This window comes from Apodemus sylvaticus, chromosome 8 (assembly GCF_947179515.1).
Source record: "Apodemus sylvaticus chromosome 8, mApoSyl1.1, whole genome shotgun sequence".
Lineage (NCBI taxonomy): Eukaryota > Metazoa > Chordata > Mammalia > Rodentia > Muridae > Apodemus > Apodemus sylvaticus.
The window spans coordinates 57,248,902-57,273,906 of NC_067479.1; the positions used below are offsets into that span (position 1 = coordinate 57,248,902).

At 42.3% G+C, this 25,005-nt stretch overlaps 1 protein-coding gene across 3 annotated transcripts in view; it reads left to right on the forward strand.

The window, feature by feature from the left end:
* The first annotated feature begins 11,070 nt into the window (after positions 1–11,070).
* The window catches only part of Ppp3cc (protein phosphatase 3 catalytic subunit gamma), a 68,370-nt gene continuing 54,435 nt past the window's right edge, over positions 11,071–25,005 (forward strand). The window contains exon 1 of one of the 3 annotated variants that reach the window (XM_052191017.1): positions 11,071–11,388. In XM_052191017.1, the coding sequence (XP_052046977.1) occupies positions 11,337–11,388 (52 nt within the window). In that variant the 5' untranslated portion in view covers positions 11,071–11,336. Of the gene's footprint in view, positions 11,389–11,462; positions 11,550–25,005 lie in introns of those variants that run through there. The other 2 variants (XM_052191018.1, XM_052191019.1) reach the window with 2 other exon arrangements.

Consider the following 25,005-nt stretch of genomic DNA (forward strand, 5'->3'; position numbering starts at 1 on the left):
GGATCTGGAGGTGGGGGTTGGGGGTGGGTGCTCATGAGAGTGCAGGTGCTCTCAGAGGCCACAAGAAGGCATCAGATGCCCTGGAGCTGGAGTTAGACAGTGGTGAGCTTTTGGAAAAACTGGACTTTTGGTCCTTCCTATGAGCAGTACATCCTCTTAAGCACTGATCTGTTTCTCCAGCCCCTAACCCCACCCCAGGAAAATTGAAGTCAAGTACAAATTGATGTGTGTACATGTATGTACATATGCATATATACACACACGTGTATGTTTGTGTTTGGAAAGACAATAACAGTTAGGCAAGGCCCTTATCAGCCTTCAGCTAAGTATGTCAGACCACACACAACACACACACACACACACACACACACACCATGTGTTTTCTTGTCAACACCATAGCCTCTTAACAATTGCTTTCTCAAGATTCATTTGAACGGAAGTGAGTTAACAGACTCTCTGGTATAACAGCTGTCTTTGGCCTCGGCAGCAGGTAGTCAGTCAGGCTGGTTGTAACATCAGTTAAGGAATAACTAGAAGTTCTCTGGCCTGGTAATCATAAGCCAAGAAGTCCTTCTCCCATGAGGCTCTGGGGTTTACTTTTGTGCCTGTGGTTTATTCATAGACACTCAAAACACTGAGGTTTTGAATAAATTAGGTCCACCCAGTCTACCTACATTTTCACAAACTCATAAGGTCCTCTCTCAGTAGAGCCTCCACAGATCCTGTACTGAAGTAATTGTAAATAAGGTGTTTTCTCTTAAACTGTATATTTGTTGGGGGTGTGTAGCACAGCATTGCAGCACCTGGGAGGTGGAGGCAAGAGGGTCAGGAATTCAAGGGGGGGGGGTGTTTAATTATAGATGCTAATAAGGAAGAAACAAATACTTTTGGTCATTTCTTCCCAAAGTGAGAGATTCTTCTTTCAAGTGTCCCACAACTATCTGTTTTTTGTTTTGTTTTGGTTATCTCTACTCATTGTACGAAGTAGTGTATATTTCATGAAGATGCTTTGATACACATATATAATGTGCTTTGATCATATCTGTCCTTTCTGCTCCCCGTAACAAGTGGACTCTTTTAAGCTGTGGTCTGATAGTGTCCTGTACACAAGGCCCAAGTCATAGTTTATAATTGAAGGCCAAGTACTATATGCTCTGGGGTTGGTTTTGCTTTGGTTTGGTCGGTTCTTGCCCCTTATTTTGAAAATGAATGAACATTGAAAGACTGGGATTTAAATTTTTCTTTTCTAGGAATGATGCTGGTTTATTTATTTGGAATTTTTATTAAGGAGGGGGCACCCATGCGTGTATGCATGGTGTGTGTTTATAAGAATGCTTACACGTATACAGAGGCCAGGAGAAAACATCACACTACCTTATTTTCTTGAGACAGGATCCCTTCTGGAGTCTGGAGCCTAGAGATGGGCTCCATCCCACCCCCACTGCTGAGCTTACAGGACCCGTACAACCATGGCTTTTTACGTGGCTGCTGGGTTTCAGAGAAGGGCGCAAAACAGAGGTCATTTGATTTGAATTGTGGCTCTCTAAAACTCTAGGAGAAGAAGAATGTTCCAAGCTAAAGGACCATCAAAGCAAGAGGTAGGGCAGGTTCAAGTATGGTATACTTGAGGCCAGGATGTACAAGAGGACCAGGCTGCCCCACCTGTAACAACCGAGGAAAGGCGCTGCTGGCTTGGAGAAACAGATGGGAGTCGGAGTGTCAAGAAGGGGAGTTGGCATCTGGGAACTTTGAAGCCAAAATGGCAAATCTGCTTCATGTTCTTAGAAATATCTGCAATGCATAAAGGTGGACTGTTGCAGGTGTCAGTTGACAGGATACAGTAATAAAGGGAGTGGGGGAAGAGGGACCCTCAGTAGAATCAGATTGGCCTGTGGACGTGCCCCCCCCCCCCCGGGGCATTTTCTTGATTGGTAAGTGACCCAGCCCGTGGGCAGTGCCTCTCTGGGCTGTGGATCTGAGATCTGAAGCAATCTGTAAGCAGGATCCTCTGTGGCCATCTAAATCAGTTTGTTTTGTTTTGTAAAGGTAAGAGTTTACTACGTGACCCAGGCTGGCCGCAAACTCATTAACGTTTTCTTCAGTCTACCAAGCGCTGGAATTACTGGCATTGGGCCGTGTTCACTGGGAACTGCTGCCAGATAGCCCAGCCCCCTGTTCACTGTGTTCAATACTGGACCCCATCTCAGAAAAATCAGGGAGATCGTGACGTACTTTTCTGGCCTTGGTATTTATGAACACACACACACACACACACACACACAAAACACCACCACACATACACACATATATATACACACACCATGCACATATTTTTCTAATTGCAAAGAATATATATTTTAACATGGCCTGGTGACAGAGACATAATCCCAGCTATTTGGGAGGCCAAGACAATCATGGTTGGAAGTGTAAGGCCAAGGCCCACTTGGGCTACAAGATAAATTCAAAGCCAGCCTGGGAAATTTAGGGAGATCCTGTCTCAAAATATAAAGTAAACTGAAGGCAGGGGATGAATTAGAATGAAGTATAAAGATACATGCATGGGAAGATGGTTTAATGAAATGTTTTATTTGCTAACTTCAAAAAAATAGTATTGGGGGGCGGAGAGATGACCTAGCGATCAGAGTACTCGACGCTCTGGCAGAGGACGGGGATTTGACTCCCAGCTAACATTCTTTTTTTTGTTGTTTTTTTTTTTTTTGTTTGGTTGGTTTTTTTGTTTGTTTGTTTGTTTCTGGTTTTTTCGAGACAGGGCTTTTCTGTGTAGCCCTGGCTGTCGTGGAACTCACTGTATAGACCAGGCTGGCCTCGAACTCAGAAATCAGCCTGTCTCTGCCTCCCAAGTGCTGGGATTAAAGGTGTGCATCACCACTGCCCAGCCCCAGCTAACATTCTATAATTCTACTTTTAAGGGATCTGATGCTATCATCGGGCTTCTTCGGCACCAGGCACAGAACATGGTATATATTTTTGGTCATTTCTTCTTGGAAAAACACTCGCTCATACATATACAATTTATAAGTTAAATCTTAAAAAAAAACGTTTTTGGGGAATTTTTTAAAGAAAACTTAACAAAGAGGACTAGAGGGGAAATAGGTCAGCAGGCCATGTGCAGGCATGAGGACCTGAATTTAAACCCCAGGACTGCTGGACCTGTTGGCTGCTGGCATAGCTCCAGGCTCAGAGACCCCGTCTTAAAGGAATAAAGTTGAGACTGAGAGAGAAATGACACCCGATGTCCCTATAGCTTCTGAACACACGCCTGCATATGTGCACCTGTGCCCATACATACATGTGCATGTACCACACAGTATGTAGTAGTTTTCACATAAATCAGAGGTTATATACTACAAAACAACTGGGTAGCTGTTTTAAGAATGCTTGCTTAGAGGGCTGGAGAGGTAGTTCAGTAGTTAACAGCACTGGCTGTTCTTCCAGAAGACCCAGGTTCAATTCCCAGCAACCACACTGCAGCTCACACTTGTAACTCCAGTTCCAGGAATTCTGACACTTCAAACATACATACATACATATATACATACATGTAGACAAAACACTAATGCGCATAAAAAAATCAATCATTAGAAATGCTTGTTTTAGGGCTGGAGAGATGGCTCAGTGGTTAAAAGCACTGACTGTTCTTCTAGAGGTCTTGAGTTCAATTCCCAGCAACAACATGGTGGCTCACAACCATCTGTAATGGGATCCAGTGCTCTCTTCTGGTGTGTCTGAAGAGAGCAACAGTGTACTTATATAAATAAAATAAATACATAATTCTAAAAAAAAAAAGGAAGGAAGGAAGGAAGGAAGGAAAGAAGGAGGAAGGAAGGAAGGAAGGAAGGAAGGAAGGAAGGAAGGAAGGAAGGAAGGAAGGCTTGTTTTAGTCTTGTTTCTCGAGCATTCTTCAGTCCTTGGCTGGTGCTTAGCTGAGATTTTGTGGCTTCATGTAAGTAGAAACTGAACCCAGATTAGTTTTACAGTGCAGTAAGAAACAGTGACTCCCTGTGCTTTTGTTCAATTAAAAGAGTTTGCTATCAGTTATTTCTTAGAGGTCATTAATTAAAATGCATGCAGTGCTTAGGGAAATACTCTAAGTCTCACAAGTCCTGGGATGACAACCTAAATTTAAAGTAATTAATAAAACTCCAGTGAAACATGAATCCCTTTTGGTTTTTTGAAACGAGGTTTCAAAATACAGCTCACTCCTCTCAAGCCTTTTTTGTTTGTTTTCTTTTCATTCCTTCATTTATTTTATTTTATTTTTTAAGGCAGAATCTCGCAGAACCCAGTATATAGTGGGAGATGGTCTTGAACTGACCTTCCCAGCTCCCTCTTCAAAGCTGTAGGCATACATACCCGCTGCACCCAGTTCTGTTTTTGACCTCTTGATCCTCCTGCCTCAGCTTCTAGGGGCTGTGACTACAGACATGCACCACCACAAATAACTGAATATTAATCTTCGTCGTTTCAAATGTGTTTATCAATTTTGTCCCATGCAGAAAGTACTAAGAAAGAGGCCTGCGTTGTGGTTAGCTCAGTGAATCTTGGTTGGTTGTCTGAGACAGGATCTCACTGTGTAGCCCAGGCTGGCCTAGAACTTGCAGTCTTTCAACCTGTTTCCCACATGCTAGAAATGCACCTCTCACCATCATTTGTTTTGTTTTCTTCTTGTGTGTTGAGAGAGTCTCATATATCAGGTATTGGTCTGGGACTCATTAAGTAGCTAATGCTAGCCTTGAACTTCCCCCTCATCTCCCAATCTTGGCCATTTCGGTGCTAAGATTATATTAGAGGAGCATACAAGTGCTCTACCACGGAGCAGCATGCCCCAGATGACTTTTTACTTTTAATTTCAAAATATAATCTCATTAAGTTGTCTGACCCATCCTTCAGCTTACTTTGTACCATGGGCTCTCTTCAAACTTTCTAGTTTGCCTGAGGTTCCCAAGAATCTGGGATGACAGGACTGAACAACAGGCTGGTCCCATTCTTTGGGGTTTTTGTTTGTTTGTTTGTTTGTTTTGTTTTGTTTTGTTTTTGGGTTTCTTGGATTTGGGTTTTTATTTTTTTTTTTATTTATTTATTTATTTTTTTGAGACAGGGTTTCTCTGTATAGCCTTGGCTGTCCTGGAACTCTCTTTGTAGACCAGGCTGGCCTCAAACCCAGAAATTTGCCTTGGTCCCATTCTTAAATTTTATCACCTTCTATATTTTTATTCTTGTTTCTGTGGAGTGTGTGTGTGTGTGTGTGTGTGTGTGTGTGTGTGTTGTGTATGTGGAAATGTATTCATGTGGGTGCCAAAGGAAGACATTTTTCTCTTGATCTGTTATCTCCTTCTGAACCAGAGCTTGCTTGCCCTTTGGACTGGGCTCACAGGCTAGTGAACTCCTAGGGTTTCCTGTGTCTGCCCCTCAGTGTTGAGGTTTTATGTAGCATGCCCAGATTTTATGTTAGGAATTTGAACTGAGGTCCTCATGCTTGCATAGCAAATTCTCTAACCCACTGGGCTGTCTCCCCAACCCTTGATTTTGTTTTTATTTGATTTTTGTGCTTGTTGAGATAGGATCTCATCTCACTGTGTAGCTTTGGCTGGCCTAGAACCTCCTGTGTAGATAAGCCTCAAACTTGTGCCAATCCTTCTATCTCAACCCCTCAAGTGCTAGGACTACTGCCATACACCACTATGTCTAAAAATATCATGAATCGTTTGGCTTTGGCCTTTTTTTCAACTTTTATTACCCTGCTGGTTTTTGCTTTTTGTCTTTGGTTTGGTGGGGGTTGTTTTTTTGTTTGTTTTTGAACCAGGTATTCTTTATACTGACAGGTGAGATGCAAATGCTTTCTCTTATGCTTTTTAATTGTTTATCTTTTTCAAGTAGTTAAGCATAGTAACCTTTAATCACTTTAATTACTTTTGTGCTTAGAAAGTCCTTTTCTGAAATCACTGAGTTGGTTTTATAAAGGGAAGTGTGTGTGTGTATGTGTGTGTGTGTATGTGTGTGTGTGTGTAAAGTAAATCTAAGATTTCCTGCATGGTATGTAACCCCTGAGCCACAGTCCTAGTTCCACTGTTTGTCTTTCTGGCTCTGAAGTTCCAATGTGGGGCCTTGCTATACTGGCCAGATGCTCGATTACTGACTTTTGTTTTGCCATCTGAGACTGGATCTTACCTGGCCAAAGCTTCTTGCTAAGTAGCCAGGGTGACCTTGAACTACTGACTCTCTGTGCTAAGGCTAGCAATGGACACCACACCTGGCTAGACTGAGTTTAATGTGTTTATTTTGGTTTTTGATTTTCAAGATGGGCTCTTTTCTCTGCATAACCCTGGCAGTTCTGGAATACTCCATGTAGACCAGACTGGCCTAGAATTCACAGAGACCCACCTGCCTCTGCCTACCAAGTACCGAGATTAAAGGTGTGTGCACCACTGCCCAGCTAAATTTATTTTGAGCTGATAGGTTTGCACATGAAATGCCAGCGTCTACTGGCATTCATCAGGGCGAAATTTTTCATGCAGGATAATTTCTTAATTTTATATAGATTTTTCCCTCTCATGGTCTTCATGGAATCACCTCCTCCCTTATTAAAACGCAAGTGAATTTGTATCATGTTGAAAGTTTTTTTTGTTTGTTTGTTTGGTTAGTTGGTTTTTTTTTTTTTTTTTTTTTTTTTTGAGACAGGATATCTCTGTGTAGCCCTAGCTGTCCGGGAACTCACTCTGTAGACCAGGTTGGCTTCAAACTCAGAAATCCACCTGCCTCTGCCTCCCAGAGTGCTGGGATTACAGGCGTGTGCCACCATCGCCTGGCTTGTATCATGTTGAAATTATATCTCAATATTTAAAAAGGAAACACAAGTTTTCTTGAGGGCTGGGGAAGTAGCTCCGTTGGCGGGGCGCTTCGTTAGCATGCACAAAGCTGGGTGCCATCCCTCAGCCTCACAGGAGGGTCAGAGATTTAAGGTCAGGATTTTTGATACTCAGTGTGAGTAGAAGTCGTGTGCTAACAAGCCTGACAACCTGCGCTCACTTCCCAGGACCAACATTAAGGAACTAGAAAAACAACTCCTGCAAATTACCACTCCGGCTTCCATATGTGTGCAGTGAAACTTGAATGTATGAGTGCATGGGCAATACATACATGTAATTCAAAATCTCAACAAAATAAATTTGTAAATGAGTCCGGGGTCTGAAGAGATGGCTTGGGACTGGAGAAATGCCTAGTGGTTAAGAATGAGCATTGCTGCCGGGCGGGGTGGCGCACGCTTTTAATCCCAGCACTTGGGAGGCAGAGGCAGGTGGATTTCAGAGTTCGAGGCCAGCCTGGTCTACAGAGTGAGTTCCAGGACAGCCAGGGCTATACAGAGAAACCCTGTCTTGGGGGAAAAAATAAAAAGATTAGGCATTGCTTTTGCAGAGGACTGGAATTCAATTCCTACTTAGCACGAATGTCAAGTGGCTCTTAACTGCCCATAACTCCAGCACCAGGGGTAGTGTCTAACATCTCTGGTTTCTGTAGGCAGTGGCCCATACAAATAGATTTTAAAACATAAAATATAGTGAGCCAGGCATGGTGGCACACGTCCTTAGCTCCAGCACTCGCACTGGGGAGGCAGAGGCAGGCGATTGTCAGTGAGTTTGAGGCCAGCCTGGTCTACAAATTGAGTCCAATACAGCCAGGGCTGGCTATCTTGAGAAACCCTATCTCTAAATAAATAAATAAATAAATAAATAAATAAATAAATAAATCTTTGAAATTATAAGGTTATCTTCAGCTACATGGTGAGTTTGAGGTCACACTGGGATTCTTAAAATCCTGCACCAAAACAAAAACAACAAAAAGAAAAAAAGAAAGAAAGAAAGAAAGAAAGAAAGAAAGAAAAGAATACAGAGGCTTCCTTGAAACAATACTTGTTCTTCTGTGCGACATGCTCTCTCTCTGATTGTCTTAGAGTTTCCATGGACACCAAGACCAAGGCAAGTCTTATGAAGAACAACATTTCATTGGGGCTGGTTTACAGTTTCAGAGGTTTAGTCTGTTATCGTCCCAGCAGGAAGCACGGCAGTACATAAGCAGACATGGTGCTACAGAGTAGGTGAGAGTTCTACAACTGGATCCACAGGCAGTAGGAAGAGAGAGACACACTGGACCTGGTTTGAGCTTTTGAAACTTCAAATCCTACCCCAGTGACACACTTCTTGACACACAAGTTCACAACTACTCCAACAAGGCCACACCTCCTAATAGTGCCACTCCCTGTGAGCCTATGGGGGCCATTTTCATTCAAATCACCACACTGCTTGATATTCTCTCTCTCTCTCTCTCTCTCTCTCTCTCTCTCTCTCTCTCTCTCTCTCTCTCGTGTGTATGTGTATATATATCAATATATATTTATATATATTTCTTATGGCTTGAATATGAGGCGTATTTCTTACACCTTGAACTCACACACCTCACGTCTCTTCACAAAGGACTGTGACCATGAAATAAACTGTTTCCTTCCCAAGTTGTTTTTGGTTATGGTATTTTATTACAGCAAGGAAACCCTAAACCCTAACTAAGACAATATTCCAGCTGTCCAATTATACTTCACTCAGATTCTGGGTACAAGAGCATGTGAAATTATTTTAAAAGGATGCAACTTTGTTATTCTTGTATCAGCAAACAATGAACATCTTATATAAAAAGACTAACCTAGACACAGGAGATAGTCTCCACCTTTAGAGTCAAATGAAGAAAGAACTACATAATAAATATTCTGATCCTCCTGCGTCCACCTTGTGAGTGCTAAATTTTTTATGTCATGGGGGAGGTTCTAATTTAAGATCCAAGTAGATAATCCAGTACAGTGACACACAACTTTAATCCCAGCACTTAGGAGGCAGAGGCAGGCAGATTTCTGAGAATTGGAGGCCAGCCTGGTCCATAGAATGAGTTCTAGGACAGCCATAGCTACACAGAGAAACCCTGTCTCAAAAAAAAAAAAAAAAAATCCAAGTAGTTGATAAACTTTGCATAATTAATATTGAATAGTCCATTGTTTCCTTTTGGTTTGGAGTTCCCCAAACGTTTTTGGTTTTAGCAATCCTGTGAGTGCCCTCATGTGAGCGTCTGCTTCCAGGTCTGTTCAATGGAGGTATGGCACTCTGATTGCCTCTTAAATGGAGAGTGTTCTTAAAATAATTGGAACTGTTCTCATTGTGGAAACCTGAAAGCAGGCTCTATGAAAACAAAACCAAATTCTATTTAGTCCCTGAAGGGCTCCTGCCTCAGGTGTGCCTTACTGTGAAAGATCTTAGGTCAAAAAACAGGAAACAATTTAGGGTCGGATTCTAGTCCATATGCTAGACCTCCTTTCTGTGAACAATCTATACTAGGGGAGACTTAGTCTTTATCCTATAGTCTCTTAATTATTCCCCAGTATTTCCTGAAATGGCTGGGCATGGTGGTTAATACCAATAATCCCAGCATTTGGGAGGCGGAGGCAGAGGCGGAGGCAGGAGGATCAGTAGTTCAGGATCATTCTTGGCTATGTATCAAGTTCCAGGCTAGCCTGAATGACATAAGACCTGTTTCTAAAAACAAAACAAACAAATCCCCAAACCAAACCTTTCTACAATGATGAAAATGGCTTTTCACATCCAATAATGTAGCCAACACTTGAAATTTGGCTAGTACACAAGAGGAAACTGAGCTACTAAAATTTAATTTACAATGCCACATATAATTGTTTGTTGGCCACTGTACTAACTATGAAAACTGATTGACCTATAAATTGTATGTTTCCTTGGATTTCAGTTTCAATATTTATTATCATTACTTAAAAAAAAAAAAAAAAAAAAAGTACTTTTTGCCTGGCTAAGTCCTGTCCTCAATGAGAAGGTAGTCAGAGTAAGACAGTTTTAGGCTTCTAATTAAGGAGCAATAATGACCAGTTTTTAACCTAAAAATAAGCCAGATTGTTGAAACTTGACTATGGTGTTGCAAGTCCCCATCACTGCAAAAACAAAAGAAAATGAGAAGCATATAGGGAGGGTGCTGTGGAGACACAAGAGATCTCAGCGAGACGCAAGCATGGGGCTCTGTTTGAATCCCCGCATTCAGATAGAACCTGGATTTAACCTCAGCGTCTGTAACCTCAGTGCTGTGGGGGGAAGGGACAGGCAGATGCGAGAGGACTTGCTGGCCTTCCAGTCTAGCTGGCATGTCAGCTTCAAGTTTAATGGGACCCTGACTATTAAATTAAAGGTAGGAGCAATAGATGACACCCTACCTCTGCCCCTGGCCTCCACACGTGCTCCTATGGGCGAGCTCACCAACACACACAAATACAAACATCTCATGCATGCGCACACACCTTCTCCATACCACCCATACACACGATAGGGAGGCAGGTGCGGTGTCACTGTACCACAGTGGAATAAATGTGTCCAAGTAGGCAGGTGACAGATAAAGGAAGATCGGTTAGAAGTCAGTTCCCTTCCTCAAGGAGGTCTGGGCTAGCGTCCCAGAAGACAGTGAGTGACTCTGCTTTCTTTTTTAAATAGAAAGGGAGACACCGCTTCTCAGAGACCGGTCCCACCCTCCCGAGGGCTGAGCTGGAGTAGGATGGGCGCGAAGGTTCTTAGGCTGCTAGATACAAGCTGTATGCAACAAACATGAAGTTGACAGGGGTTTCAAAATTTGGGGGTTGATGGATGGAAGAGGGTAATCTGAGCAGCAGGGTAGAATGGTTAATTTCTTCTGTAGACAAAGTGGGTGGAGGACCCCAGTGGTAAGGAGAGAAGCGTTCATGAGGAGATAGATGCTCTCTCAGATGAGAGGGACACAGACTCAGGACACCTGCCTGGTCCCAAGTAGCAGCTGCCTCCGCAGTCCCAGCGGCTGGTTTGAGAAGCTACAGGTCGGGTTGGGGCGTCCAGGGCATCTGCCCCACGCGAGGCCGACGGTGGGCTGCTGTGAATCTAGAGCTGAGAGCCAAGAGCCGCGCGTGCGCAGAGCGCGGCGGCGGCCCGCCCGCAGGGCCGCCGGGAAGTTGTGAGCGCGGAGGCGCGCACGCGGGGCTCTGGCCGCGCGCAGCCGCGGTCTTCCTAGTTGTCTCCCTCAGCCGCGGTCGCCGTAGCTTTCGACGCGGTCGTCCCCGCCGAGCCGCGGGCGCCGCCGCAGGGAGGGAGCGGAGCGGCGCTGCGGCCGCCGCCGTCCGAGGACGCCCCGTATTCCGGGGCCCGGCACGGTGGCTGCCGGCTCACCGAGCGCAGCCCGCTTGGGAGGAAGGCGGCGGCTCGCGTCCAGCGGGCCGCCGGAGCCGGGAGGAGACCATGTCCGGGAGGCGCCCTCCTCCGTTCTCCACGACCGAGCGCGTCATCAAAGGTGCCGAGCGCGCCGCGGGGAACGGCCCTCGCCGGGCGACGGCTCGGGGACTCGAGGAGCGGGGATGGAGGCAGCGGCGGGAGGCGCTGCAGGGCGCGGGGAGGACCGGGCGGCCGTCCGCCGGCGTCCTCGGTGACTGCTGGACGGGTACCTAGCGGGAGGTGGGTAGAGCGACGGCGACCGCCATCCACTCCCGAAGCATCCAGGCGGTTTCTCCTGATTCCCCTTTCCTGTCTCCGATCTGGGGACACCGTCTGGGGCTGTGTGAGCAGGGAGTTCCCTTGACTCACCCAAGTCATGCCTTTCCTCAGGCTCAGCTCTTTTTTGACAGCTCCTTACCAAGTCCTTTAAAAAAGATATTTTCGAGGGGCGTGGTGGGTGTACTGTGCACGTTTGGCTCACTTTCTCTACATATCACAAGACATTGCTTTTATTAAAAGAAACAATATGATAGTAACACAGCCTTCTTAATGACGTTTAAAGGGGCTGACAGGTTTTCCCTTTGGCTATAAGGACTTGGTGAATAATCATCTCCGGAGATGTCTCCCGTTATACCTGATCTTCATTGTTACTCTAAGGAAACATAAAAATGTTTTTTTCCTAAATCTTCCGAGGTTATGGTGTAGTTTCTGCCCTTTACCCGAAATGACCTGTCAAACATAACCACTGATTCATATGCTGCTGCTGTCCGACTTATAAGACCCCCTTCCGCTCTCCATATTAATAGTTGGTTTGAAAGCACTGTTTTCTGAGAAGACGCTCTACTTAGACCAGTTGTTTCTGGGTGAGATGGTTTTCATCATAGCGGGAAAATTCTTTTCCCGTTGCATTTTAAATTAGAGGAGAAAGGAAACTAAGATTAGTAATTTTTTTTTTAAATAAGGGGGAGTCTATTGAGTGCTCACAGAGAGAAGGACACTATTGGTGTCATAAATGTTAGTTATCTGTCTTGGCAGACAATACATATGGTACTTTTTAGACTTACTTCCTCAGAATTTGGAATCATTAGGGATTTAAGTCAACTGTTCATTGAATGGATTTAGTCCTTTTAACAGCTGAAGTGTGATGACTGTCTTTGTGTAAGTCTTTATAGCATCCAAGCCCTAAGGAGGATCTGAGCCTCTTAATACACAGCAATCACTTCCTATGACCTTCCCTGGGGAAACAAGGTCATCTTGTACACTAACTTCTGAACTGTACCGTTAGCATGGCCCATACAAGTCAACTGAGGAAGGGTGTGGAGGGTTCCTCCGGCGTTAAAACCACTTCTTGCCACGCTGCCATTGTAGTGTTTCGTCCCTCTTTTTCTTTCCAGTATTTTTCCGTGTCAAAATCTACCTATTTCTCAGCTGAAGTCGACAAGGGAACCAGTTAAACCTGACTCCCGTGTCAAGCCAGGATAAATGAGGTCTGAGCAAGGCTTAGGTGGCACCTTAGACAAGAATCTCAGAGTCTAATCTCCTTTTTGTACCAGCTATTTTCACCCTAATGCATAAAGGACATTGTAAAATGACCAGTCTTACACTTAAAGGGAAGTGAAATGAATGGCACTTGAAGTACTGGTATGTTTACAGCTGAGTGAAAACCATCTAGAGAGTCTGTATGAGAGGATACAAACTTGTTCTTTAGCAGAATTACATGTTAACATATGCTGTGTAGGAAAGGCCTGAGTGTCTCTATATGTGAGTGACTGAGCAGAGTTTCATTTTGTTGTCCAGCCAGGCAAATTTGTGGTTACTTCCCATTGCAGAGTCTGCAGTGGTACACACCCAATTAAAGACTTTTTTTTTTTCTTTGAGACTCTCTACGTAGTCCTGGATGCCCTGGGGCTTGAAAGACCAGGCTGGCCTCCATTTTACAGAGATCCTGCTCCCTCTTCCTCCGGAGGTGCATGTCACACCTCACCTTTTTTTCTTTTAAAGTAAGATTTATTTATTTTATGTATATGAGTATTGTGCCTGCTTTCAAGAGGCCAAAAGAGGATGTCGGATCCTCAGGAACTGGAGTTACAGGCTGTTGTAAGCTGTCATGTGTGTGCTAGGAACAGGGCCTGCGTCCTCTACAAGAGAAGCAAGATCTGCTTCCCATCTCCCCAGCCCCAAGCCTAAATTACACAAATAAAATGATTTCAGATACTTATAATGTGTGAAGTCATCTCACATATAAAAACTTTAGCATAAGCACTTGACTTCAGCAATGTTGGATTCTGTGTAACATTTTTCCTGGGTTTTTCAAGAGTTTGAAATAGTTTAAGTCTCTTAACAAAATGGGGTATGAGGCCAAGCACTGTGGAAAGTGCCAGTAATCTCAGCACTAGAGAGGTGGGGGTAAGAGGATCTGGAGGTCAAGTTCTTCTCAGCCCAAACTGAGGTCAAGGCTAGTCAGGGCAGCTTACGGTCCTGTTTTGTAAAAAGGAAAAGAAAAAGAAAAACATGCCGTATATGACTGAGCAGGAAAGGCTTCTCTGGTTGTCCTGGGCTCCAAGCCTGAACTGATGCTCTCTTGTCTGGACAGTTATCTGCATTTATTCACAGCTGCAGAGCTTCATCAGAGTCGATGCCACACCTGTTATTTTTGGTCTTGTTATTTCCTGTTCACTTTAATGTCTGCCTAATTGTTTTGCGTGAGCAAATCTTGGAGAAGAGTGGGTGGGTGGGTGTGATGGCATTTTAAATGTCCTTGAAATGCCTCTGGGGGTTTTCCATCTGGGAAGAATTTGTCCTATCCCCTTCTCCTGCCTCATCCATTAGCCTTCAAGTTGAACTGAGGATTTCTGTTATTTTTTTTTTTCCTCTATTAGATGGCTGTAAAGAATGATGGTTTTATATTCTGGGCTTCAAAGTCAGATTTACCTGGATGCGGATTCTTCCTTTTAGTAGGCAGCTACACGACTGTGGACAAGGCAGTTAGACAGCTTGCTTGTCTAGAAGGGGGTTATGAGGACTAACTTACACGGTAATAGGAAAGACCAGTAGACTGCACAGTGCAGTGGCAGGCACACAGTAGGATCTGTATATGTATTAGTTGCTGCTTTTACCACCACCGCTGCCGTTGCTGTTATTTCCTGTGGACTCCTACTAATAATTTTCCTCTTTTACACATTTTTTAAAAAATGTATTTCCTTTTTATGTGTATGATCATTGGTCTGCATGTATGTATGTATGTGTACCATGTGGGGCCAGAAGAGGGTGTTGGGTCCCTTGAAATGGAGTCACAGATTTTTGAGCCACTCTGTGGGTGCTGGGAATTGAACCTAGGTCCTCTGCAGTAGCCACAAGTGCTCTTCACCACTGAGCTTTCTCTCGGACCCAGTTTTAAAAACATTTGGGAGTGTCTTCCTGCTGGAAGTAGTATACATAGTTCAACGGTGGAGTGCTTGCCTAGTGCTCATAAGAGCCTGGGTGCATTCTTCAATACTACTCTCCTTACCCCAAAATGTTCCCCAATAAACTGTTGTTTTCAGTGTTTGTGTATCCTTAAAGCTGAGTGCAGTATCTAGCACATGCCCAGGTGCCTGGGGTTCAGGTGCAATTGTAAGAAACTTTGTGTTTTGGATATTAGTATAGGAGAGAGCATGTGCTCTGCTCACTGTAACCTCCTTGACTTTTCTTAGTAAATTTTCCTTGCTGTAGATTTAAAATAAGAGCTGGAGCTGTCCTCGGCATTTATAAGGGATAATGTATGTGAAGTGCATACCACAGTTCCCCTTGTAGGACATTAGTAAATGCTAGCTAGCACTTATAGAGTAACTTAATCATTCACCAAGGTGTGTAGTCATTGTAGAGCTTGCTTCGCATAGTTGAGGCCCCAACCTCAACTATGCGTGTGTTAATTGTAAATCTCGATGACAATTTACAGGAAGCCTGTTCTTTGTAAACTGGCCCATGAAATCAAGTTAGAGAAATCTACTGCTGTCCAGCCTTAGTCTCCTTAGCTTTGGAAAGCTTTACACAAATGATGAGATTTCCTTTTGTAGTAGACGTAGAATTTTGGAAATGTGTCTATTTATAAACAAGTATTAATAGATCATCACTATGTTGAACAGGTTTTTAAATATAGCTTAGAACATACTCACACAGTATAGCACTTAATAGCCTCCCAAAATGGAACAGAACATTAGAGCCACGGAGTTGCCTGTGACTAATGCCCAGGAGAAAGTGCGTGACTAAACCAGACCACATCTGGTGTGAAAGATTTGCTCCCAGAGCCTGGAAATTGGTAATCTTTTAAACTTTATGATCAGAGGATAAAGAAAGAAGACTTAATTTGTGTTTTTCTATGGATGCCTAGGTTTTGTAGAAGTTCAAAAGTAACATGGGGTGGTTTTAATGGGTGATGGCATATGGTAGGTATAACTGTACAGGGCTATTATAAAATTATTATGATGATGATGATGATTATAAAGTGATGATGATGATGTTACTGTTGTTGTTGTGTGTGTAGTTGCATGTGTTTGTGGGGAGTATATAGCTGTGGTCCACACATATGTGGAGACCAGAGCACAATCTCAGGTATTCTGAGAAGGAACTACCATCAACCTTCTTGGAAACAAAGTCTCTCTTAGGCATGCCACTTACCAAATAGGCTAGACTGGCTTGACCAGTGAGCACTCGAGAGCTTCCCTAGTGCTGGGATTACCAGTCATACACAGAGTTTTACAGGAACCCGAGGGATCAAACTGAGGCTCTCGTGCTTGCAAAGCAAGCACTTTATTGACTAAGATGTCCTCCAATTGGCTATTTTGACCATCCTCCAGTGCTATGCAAACCATGGTATCACTGTAGAAGTTACTGTTTCTGTGATCTGGAGCTTCCTAAAAAGGTAAATAGTTGTAGCACATGATCCAGAATCCCCCTGCTGGATGCATATGCAGAGGAAACAAGTCATTCTGATGGAGGGAACACTCTGGTGTTCCATGCAGGGTTATTCACAAAGCAAGGTATAGAGTCAGCCTAAGTATCCATGACCATAACACACACAGTATGCATTCATCTTTAAAGGGGGGAAATCCTGTCATTTCTGACAACATAGATCAATCTAGAGTACAAAATAAGTGAAGGACAACTACCTCGAGGTCTGCCCTCCAGTTTAGTACAGAGTTTGCGATAGAAAGGAGGAAACTTTTGATGTGTGTTGCATAACAGGGTGACTAAAATAAATTAGCAGTGTGACATTTATGTGTTTATTTGTTAGTGGTGGTAGTAGGGGTGCTCGCCTGAGGACGTGCTTTTGCAGATCAGAGGACATCTTGCAGGGATTGGTTCTTTCCTACCTTGTGGATTTCTAGTGTGGAACTCAGGTCATCAGGCTTGGCAGCTAGAGCCTTTACCTGCCGAGCCATCTTGACAACTCTTGTCTTTGGCTTTTAGAGACAAGATCTTACTGTGTATCTCAGGCTGGCCTTGAAGTTGATACCCTCTTGCCTTCTCTCAACTCAGCCTCAAGTGCCAGAGGTGTGTACAGGCATGCAGTCACAAAGATGGGAGATCACTCCCAGCAATCCCAGTTCTTAGACAAACAGCCTGTCTAAACAACTACATCTACCTAATATCCTATAACATTCAAATGGGGCTTTCCTTTTTAAAGATCCATTTTACTAAGTAGGTGCCAGTGAAGTCCAGAGAGGGTAATGGATTCCCTGGAGCTGGAATTGTAGATGTTTGTAAGCCACTCAGGGTAGGTGCTGGGAATGGAACTTGGGGCCTCTGCAAGAGCAATGTGCATTAACCACTGAGCCATCTCTCTAGCCCCTGCTTTTTATTTTATTTCTTTTTGAGGTGGACTCTCATTAGGTTGCCCAGGCTGGCTTCAAATGCATTATCTTTCTGTCTAAGCCTCCAAGTGTATAAAATACTCTTATGCCCTCTAGAAAGAAAATTACTGTTTCTGTTGACTGTCACTGAGTGATTGGCTATACGGGGGCTACTTCTTAGCTGTACTGTGACAGTGAATTCTATAAGCATTAGAACAGAGGGAATGGTTTCCAAGAGCTCCCATCAGATCACTGAAGTAAATTTCTTGTTCCAGTAAGTTATGAAAGACTCTACAAAGAACATGTAACCTTCAGTATTTAATCTAACCTCCTTGGTAGTGAACAGTTCACTGTTGGAAAGACAGGTGAGTAGATTGGAAACAAGCATGCAAATGCAGGGCCGGTGTGCTGGCTTAAAATAGAACGGAAGCAGAGTTGTTTGTATGAGCGGAGATTGCTATTTAAATAATCCTCCTGTCCCAGGAGGATAAGAACATACAGTAATCTAAAAGTAGTTGCCTATAGGCCAGTAGCTTTCCAGATTTATCTATATGCATTAGGATTAAAGTGGCCATCACCAGTGTAGCCTTTTCTTATTTATTCAGGTCTAATTATATTTTATTTTTGTTTTGCTTAAACTACTTGCACTGTTTAGGTGCTGGGTGTTCAGTATAGCAACATACCAGCTTGAATTTGGTGGCAAAAGGTTGTGGAATTTCTTTCAGTGTTCTTTAGTTTAAGAACTTAGTTTTAAGTTTAATTTTCATTTTTATAATTATATAAAAATGTTACAAGAAAATGTATAGAAGTCCCTCCTAGCCCCCTCTAAGTCCCTCTTTGCCACAGTGTCAATTCAACCTTAAATTCCACCACAGTCCTATACGGTAAACAGCAGGGTTACATTGGCATAAATCCAGAGGTGGCTCTTTTTGATACCCTGCTATTTGTGTGTGTGTGCGCTTGCGCTTCTGTGTGCATCTATGTGTGTGTGTGTGGGGGGGGGCGGAGGCTAGCTCAGAGGTGAAAGAGTTTGTCTAGTATTTACATATGTAAAATAATAGAATGCTGTTCAACAGTACCATCAACATAAAACTTCTTACAATATTTCTCCTTTACAGCAACACAGATAACTTTCCTCACCAAAAATTCATCTTTATAGTTTAGTTCTAGTTTGAATCATTTGTAAATCTGGTTTGATTAAGCTTTTGCTTCATGAGTTGGAAGTACTATAATTAATATAACAAAAAGCGACAGGTGGTTAAAAGCTGATTTCCTGTGGAGTTAGTAGAAACCTTGATGGAAAACATGGGTGCCTTGGCCCTGTTCTAGAGAAGTCTTCAAAGCCCTGGTTAGTCTAAAAATGTAACTTGAAAAAGGATATACAGTATAGTACCACTTATGTAAAAAAGATATTAGTGTAAAACTTCACAATTCTTATTAGTAACAAAGTTATATAAACACAGAAAGGGTTATATAAACACTACCTTAAGGTTCCATCTAACCGGTGGGGAGGAAGGAAGAGGAGGAGAAGATATATTAAGATATATAGCTATAGCATTGTGGGTTTGTTTTGTTTTGTTTTGTTCTTCATTGAGATGGGACTGGAGAGATGGCTCAGTGGTTAAGAGCACTGGCTGCTCTTCCAGAAGACCATTCAGATTCCCAGCTCCCACATCAGGCAACTCCCAACTGCTTGTAACTCCAGCTCTAGGGGATTTAGTGCCTCTGAGGGGCTGCACTCGTGCACCCCCACTTACATATGATTAAAATTGAAATTTTGAAATGGGTTTGGAAAAATTGAAAATATTTACACAGTTGGCATGTGGTATTTATATTTTTTGCTGTACCACTTTATGTCAAATTGTATTTTTAAAAGTAGTTTAGTTTAAATATCCATATGAGGGCTGGAAAGATGGCTTACTAGTTAGGATCACTGGCTGCTCTTACAGAGGACCCAGGTTTGATTCCCAGCACCCACATAGTAGTGGTTCACAGCCATTCATAACTCCAGCTTCAGGGGATCTAGCTCCTTTTTCTGACCATTGTGGGCACCAAGGATTCCCATAGTACACATGCATACCTCATGCATGCAAAATAAATGTATTTTATATATGTGTGTGTCTGGAATTTTTTCTTCACTTTAGTATATCTTTTTTAAATTTTTGTACAAGAATTAAAGGATTTTTAATATAATAAATGAATTTGGAGCTGCCTAGAGCTCAAGGTTCTGTAGCCATCATTAGTTGTCTTTTGTAATCCTGCGAGCTTCAGTCAGTCTGAGCCCTGCCTGTATTTTTCTGCACATGTATATTTCACATTTGTGTTTATATCTTTTGCTGTTGTCATTTTGTTTTGTTTTCAGATAGACTCAGGTAGGTATTTGCTATATATGCCAGGTTGGCTTCAAACTTGAGGTGATCCTCCTGCCTCTGTCTCCTAACTCTGCTTCCCAAGAGCTGAGATTACAGGCATGTGTTGTTATACATGGTCTTTTCTATCTTGTTTATGTGAGTTATTTTATCTTATTTAACCAGAGTGTAAAGAGACTCCTGTGTTAATTTTATATATGCTGCATGCCACCACTCAGTAAGATAGTATTATTAGTACATATTTACTTAAATATTTAAATTTAAATGTAAAAATAAAATAAAATAGTAAATATTTACTTAACTATATTATATTATTTCCTTAGTATTTTTCCCTTGGCATTTTAGAATTTTTACTTTAAAAACCTTTCTAACTCATTCTCTACCAAAGATTCCAGAACTTCACTTTAAACAAATATCGTTGTTACCCAGAATTCTAGTCTGGTTATAGAAACATAGATTCATTAGGCATTTAGTGTTTATGTTAGTAATGTATAAATCATCCAGAATTTAAAAAGATGATACTGATGACTGGATTGAACTGCCAATCTCCTGCCTGGTGTAGGAGATGAGGCTGCGATGTCTATGCTTCGTAAGGAAACAGAGTGTGTGACCTTTCACCCCAGTCGTTCTTAACTCTCATTAGGAAGGAAGACGGTGATGGTAGTTGTGGCTAGTGCATTTCCTCAGTGTTTGTTGCATTTGTGTTGGTTTGCTTTGAGACGGAGTCTCATGTAGCCCAGGGTAGCCTCTAGCTGTATAGCTGAGGTGGTTGAGCTGATCCTTCCACTCCTACCATGCCTATTAAGTTTGTTGCTTTTAAATAAAACTAAGAAGGTCAGCAGTCTGAGTCTGGAAGTAAGTGTCAGAAGAAAAAATGCCCCATCGATTCAGAGGTCAGTGAGCTTGTGGCTTGTTGCACGTAACTGGAGTTGACACCAGAAAGGTAAATGCCACAGTTTATTATTTTTATCTTGGCTCTTGGCTCTCTTTCAGACTAAAGCTTCAAGTTTCCCTGCAACTCAGGTACGAAGTGTGTTAAAAATAACTGAATAGTTGAAACCCTGGACTTTTGTTTCAGTCTCTGAAGAATTGGATGCAAGTCAGGTTTATGATGTCTAACCCTACTTTATTGTGTATGCTTCTTTTAAGAAATAGAATTTTGGAGGTTTATCTAGAGCTGTGTCAAATCCCGTTTCTTTTGATAACTGCATCTTGCATCTATTCTGTCTGCGTAGTTATTTACTTCAGCCTTCCTCAGTGGTCTCTGGTTATCTTCATTCCAGCCCACAGCAGACTGCTCTAATTTGTATATTAGGAAGCAGGGAGCTGGGATATGGCTGAGTGGGCAAAGTGCTTGCTATGCAAGCATGAGGACCAGAGTTCGATCCTAGCACTCCTGTAGAAAGCCAGGTGTGGTGGCTAGTGCCTGTACTCCCCAGTGCTGAGGCGGTGAAGGCTGCTGGATCCCTGGCCCATTCACATGCCCAAGGAAGCCAGAAGAGGGGCGCTGGATCCCTTGGAGGAATTGTGACCTTCCCTATGTGGGTACTGGGAACCAAACTCTGGTCTTCTGAAAGTGTTCTTAACTACTGAATCATCTCTCCATCTGTTCATTTATTTTTTAAGACGGGATCTGACTTGGAGACAGACTTGCTGTTTAGTTCAGGCTGGTCTTAAACTTTCTCATTCATTCTGCCTCTGCCTCAGCCTCCCAGTGCCAGAGTTACAGTATACATCACCATTTCTGACTAGGAGAGGTTTGGGTGATGAGAATGCTTCATATATTGATTTATGTACTTGCACGTGTAAAAACGAGGTCAGACACAAGAGTGGGTAGCAGATAGCTTAAATATCAATATACTATAAAGGTAATGCAGATCTCATGCAATGACTTACTTTGGTTAAAATGAGATTTTGGAATTGATAGGCTACTGAGAAATTTCATTGAAAATCTGTAAGAAAAGGACATATGGCCCCCTCAGTAAGTGAGATTAATAGTTTGCTTTAGAAAGATAAGATGTATATTTCTAAATACATCTAATAATTTGAAATATTGTCTAGGTTGAAATGCCTTCTTAAAAGGCATGCTTAGGGAGAGCACTTATAAAGTGTATGATGGGGTTCCAGCTAGCTCTAATATGTGAGTTTATTTTTAGTCATCTATATTTAAAGAACTGCATATTAGCCATATATATATGAAAAGTAGGCAAAAGATCCCAAAGTGCTCACTGATCCTTCTTAAGTGAGCAGAGTAAACTGGCCAGTAAATACAAGCTTGCGGCTCATTGCTACATTATTTCTTTATTAGCAAAGCAGATCAGTAGGAAGCCCTTTAATATCTCACAGCAACAGACTGCCTAGGTGATGCTGGCTCTGTAAATTATATTGTTATGAATATTTATTTACATAAGAAATTTTGAGTAGTTTGCTACTAAATTAAAATGTCTATAGTATAACTGACCATAAAAACAATATATTTCAGTAACAAAGGTAATTAATTATGCATATCTTATTATGTTAACAGTGGTCATTTTAATTGGTAGACTTCTAAGAGGTTTGTGTATTTTTTATGCTCCTTAATTTTAAAAAAATAGTTTTACATTCTCTATACTGTGTGTGTGCTTTGTGTGGTGGTGGGATCAAACGCAGAGCCTTGAACATGCTAAGCAAGAGACCTACCCCTGAGCTGTATCCACAGCCCAACAGATAATATCTGTGATTTTAAGAAATCTTTAGGGTGGAGGCTGAAGAGATGGCTCAGCGGATAAGAACACCAGCTGCTCTTCTGAAGGTCCTGAGTTCAAATCCCAGCACCACACGGTGGCTCACAACCATCTGTAAAGAGCTCTGACACCCTCTTCTGGTGTGTCTGAAGACAGCTACAGTTGAGACAGGGTTTCTCTGTGTAGCCCTGACTGTCCTGGAACTCACTCTGTAGACCAGGGTGGCCTCAAACTCATAAATCCACCTGCTTCTGCCTCCCAAGTGCTGGGATTAAAGACATGTACCACTACTGCCCAGTTCTAATAAATAAATCTTAAAAAAAAAAAAAGAAAGAAAAGAAAAAGAAAAGAAAGAAATCTTTAGGGGCTAGAGAGATGATTCAGTAGTTAAAACCTCTTACTGTTCATTCATGTATACACACACACTGTTGTTGTTAGTATTATATACACACACTATTGTTATTATTATATGCACATATTATTGTTATTGTTATTATTATTATTTTGAGGCAGCAATTCTTTATATAACCCTGGCTATCCTGCCTCTGTCTCTCAGTGCAGGGATTAAAGGTGTGCCACCACATAGAGCTTTAGTTTTACTTTTGAAACAGAATCTTTGAATAGCCTTGAGCTTAGCAAGCAGGCTATGCAAACAGGGTAGTCTGCTCTGGAACCCTGTCTCTGCCCCTACAGCACTAGGATTATGTGTGCCAACCTTTTTATAGGGTTCTAAGACTTGAACTTGAGACCTTGTGCTGGAAAGGCACTGAACCATCTCACCAGTCCTGTGGTTTGCTTCAGTAAGTTAAAGATCTCAAGCTCATTACCACCTGGAACTGCTTTATAATTTTCTAGTCTTACAGAAATCTTGAATTTTCCTATCTTCTGACATCTGTCAATACTCTGATTCGTAGGTAAAGTCCAACTGGAGTGAATAATAGTGTTACTATTTACAATGGAGTGAAACACAAGTCTAAAGTAATTTAATTTTGACTTAGTAATGACTATATTATATAATTTTAAAAGGTAATTAGCAAGAATTCTTATCCCTTTCATCAATTGCTTCCTCAAAATGTAAAGCCCACCACTAAAGAACACCAGGAACATAGTATAGTGAAAAATAAACTTTATTTAGCTTATTACAAAAAAAGTGTTGTTTTCCCCTTAAAGCTGTGGGCATGTTGAAAGGAGTCAGAAAGTCTGCAAAAGGTATAAAGGAGTTCAAGTAAAGTTAGTAGTCTGGTTAAGGGTGGTTAAAAGCTAATTTGAATGGTTTTGCTGAGTGGTTTTGCTATTAATCTGCACAGGCTCCCTTGAGGTTGTAGATCAGGATACTGAGTATCTAGGGGCACTCAAAAATCAGTACTTGAGCTTGGGTGACCTGTGCTGTACTGTGGTGTTTGCTTTGATCCAGTTTCTCTGCAAGTCTTAGCACATTCCTGAGCATTTCAAGCCATTTGTGCTTCTGTTTTCTTCCTGTCTCCTCTAATCATTCTTTAGTTAAGCCGGGGTATTTACCACTTAAGGAGGGAACCAACGAGCTCTTAGTAGGTTGTAAATGTTTATCCAGCCATTTGTGATAGATATTTTGACCTCAAGCACTGGCCCATTTCCTGGATGATGATTTGTTCTGTCATCTGGTTGACAGAGGCAGGCAGCACAGTGGCATTGAGGGTTCTGAGATGACACATTGGGTATCCTAGACAGAATATGTATTCAATTTGAAATAATGGTCCATATACATCATAATCAGTTTGGATCTTCCTTTTTATTTGTTCATCTGCTTGTTTTGTTTAGGGAAAAATATTATGTGTATGTGCTCATGATGTGTAGGAAAATGTGTTTGTGTGCATGATGTGTGTATGTGTGTGTGTGTGTGTCTATGTGCATGATGTGTGGGGCATGGATGTGTATGTACATGATTTATGTATGCATGCATGGGGGTGGGGCATGAATGTGAAGGTCAGAGAACAACTGTGTGGTGGCAGGGCTCTTCTACCTTCAAGTGTGTTCCTGAGATAGAGCTCAGGTCACCAAGTGTGTTCATGAAGCACCTTTACCTGCTGAGCCATCTCACCAGTCCACTTTTTTTTAAAAATTTGATTTTCATTGATTACCTTTACAAGTACCTGAATAATAATTCTAGTATTTGGTGATGGTCAAGGGTAAAGGTCTTTGTAATGCTAACAGGAAAGGAAGGGGGTGGGAGTCTGTTGACAGTCTAGAATCTTGAACCATAGGGAAGAGAACAAAATAGACAAGAGATTTACTTGTTTTGCTTACTCTGTTGTTTTTCTCTCAAACTCTTAAAAAAGAAAAAAAAAGGTTAGATTTATTTCACATGTTTCAACAAGCAGAGATTCAGAGGAAAGTAGGATTTTCTGAAAAGGAGGTAGTTGTAAGCAGGATCAGGGGTGGGGGAGCAGGAGGGCAAGCAATCATCAGGGAGGGAAGACAGTGAGGGACAGTCACATTCTGCTGCTAGAATAACAACAGTTGTCAGATTTTAGGTAGACATTTGCCATCTGGGCAAGTGCCAGGAGAGTATGTATGTAAGACTGGGGGAGTCTTAACTTACTGGAGAGAACCCCTGAGTGGACCATGTGGAGATGGGAATCGATGCAAGCCACAAGAGGAATTTTTATTTAATATCCAGCATGCTGGGGTCGCCCTGCACATGGGGAGAGAGAATGACCCGTGCAGTCCGCACAGCGGACCTTTTATACAGTCCTCAGGGCAGCCGCCATTAGGTACAATGGGATTGGCAGAACAG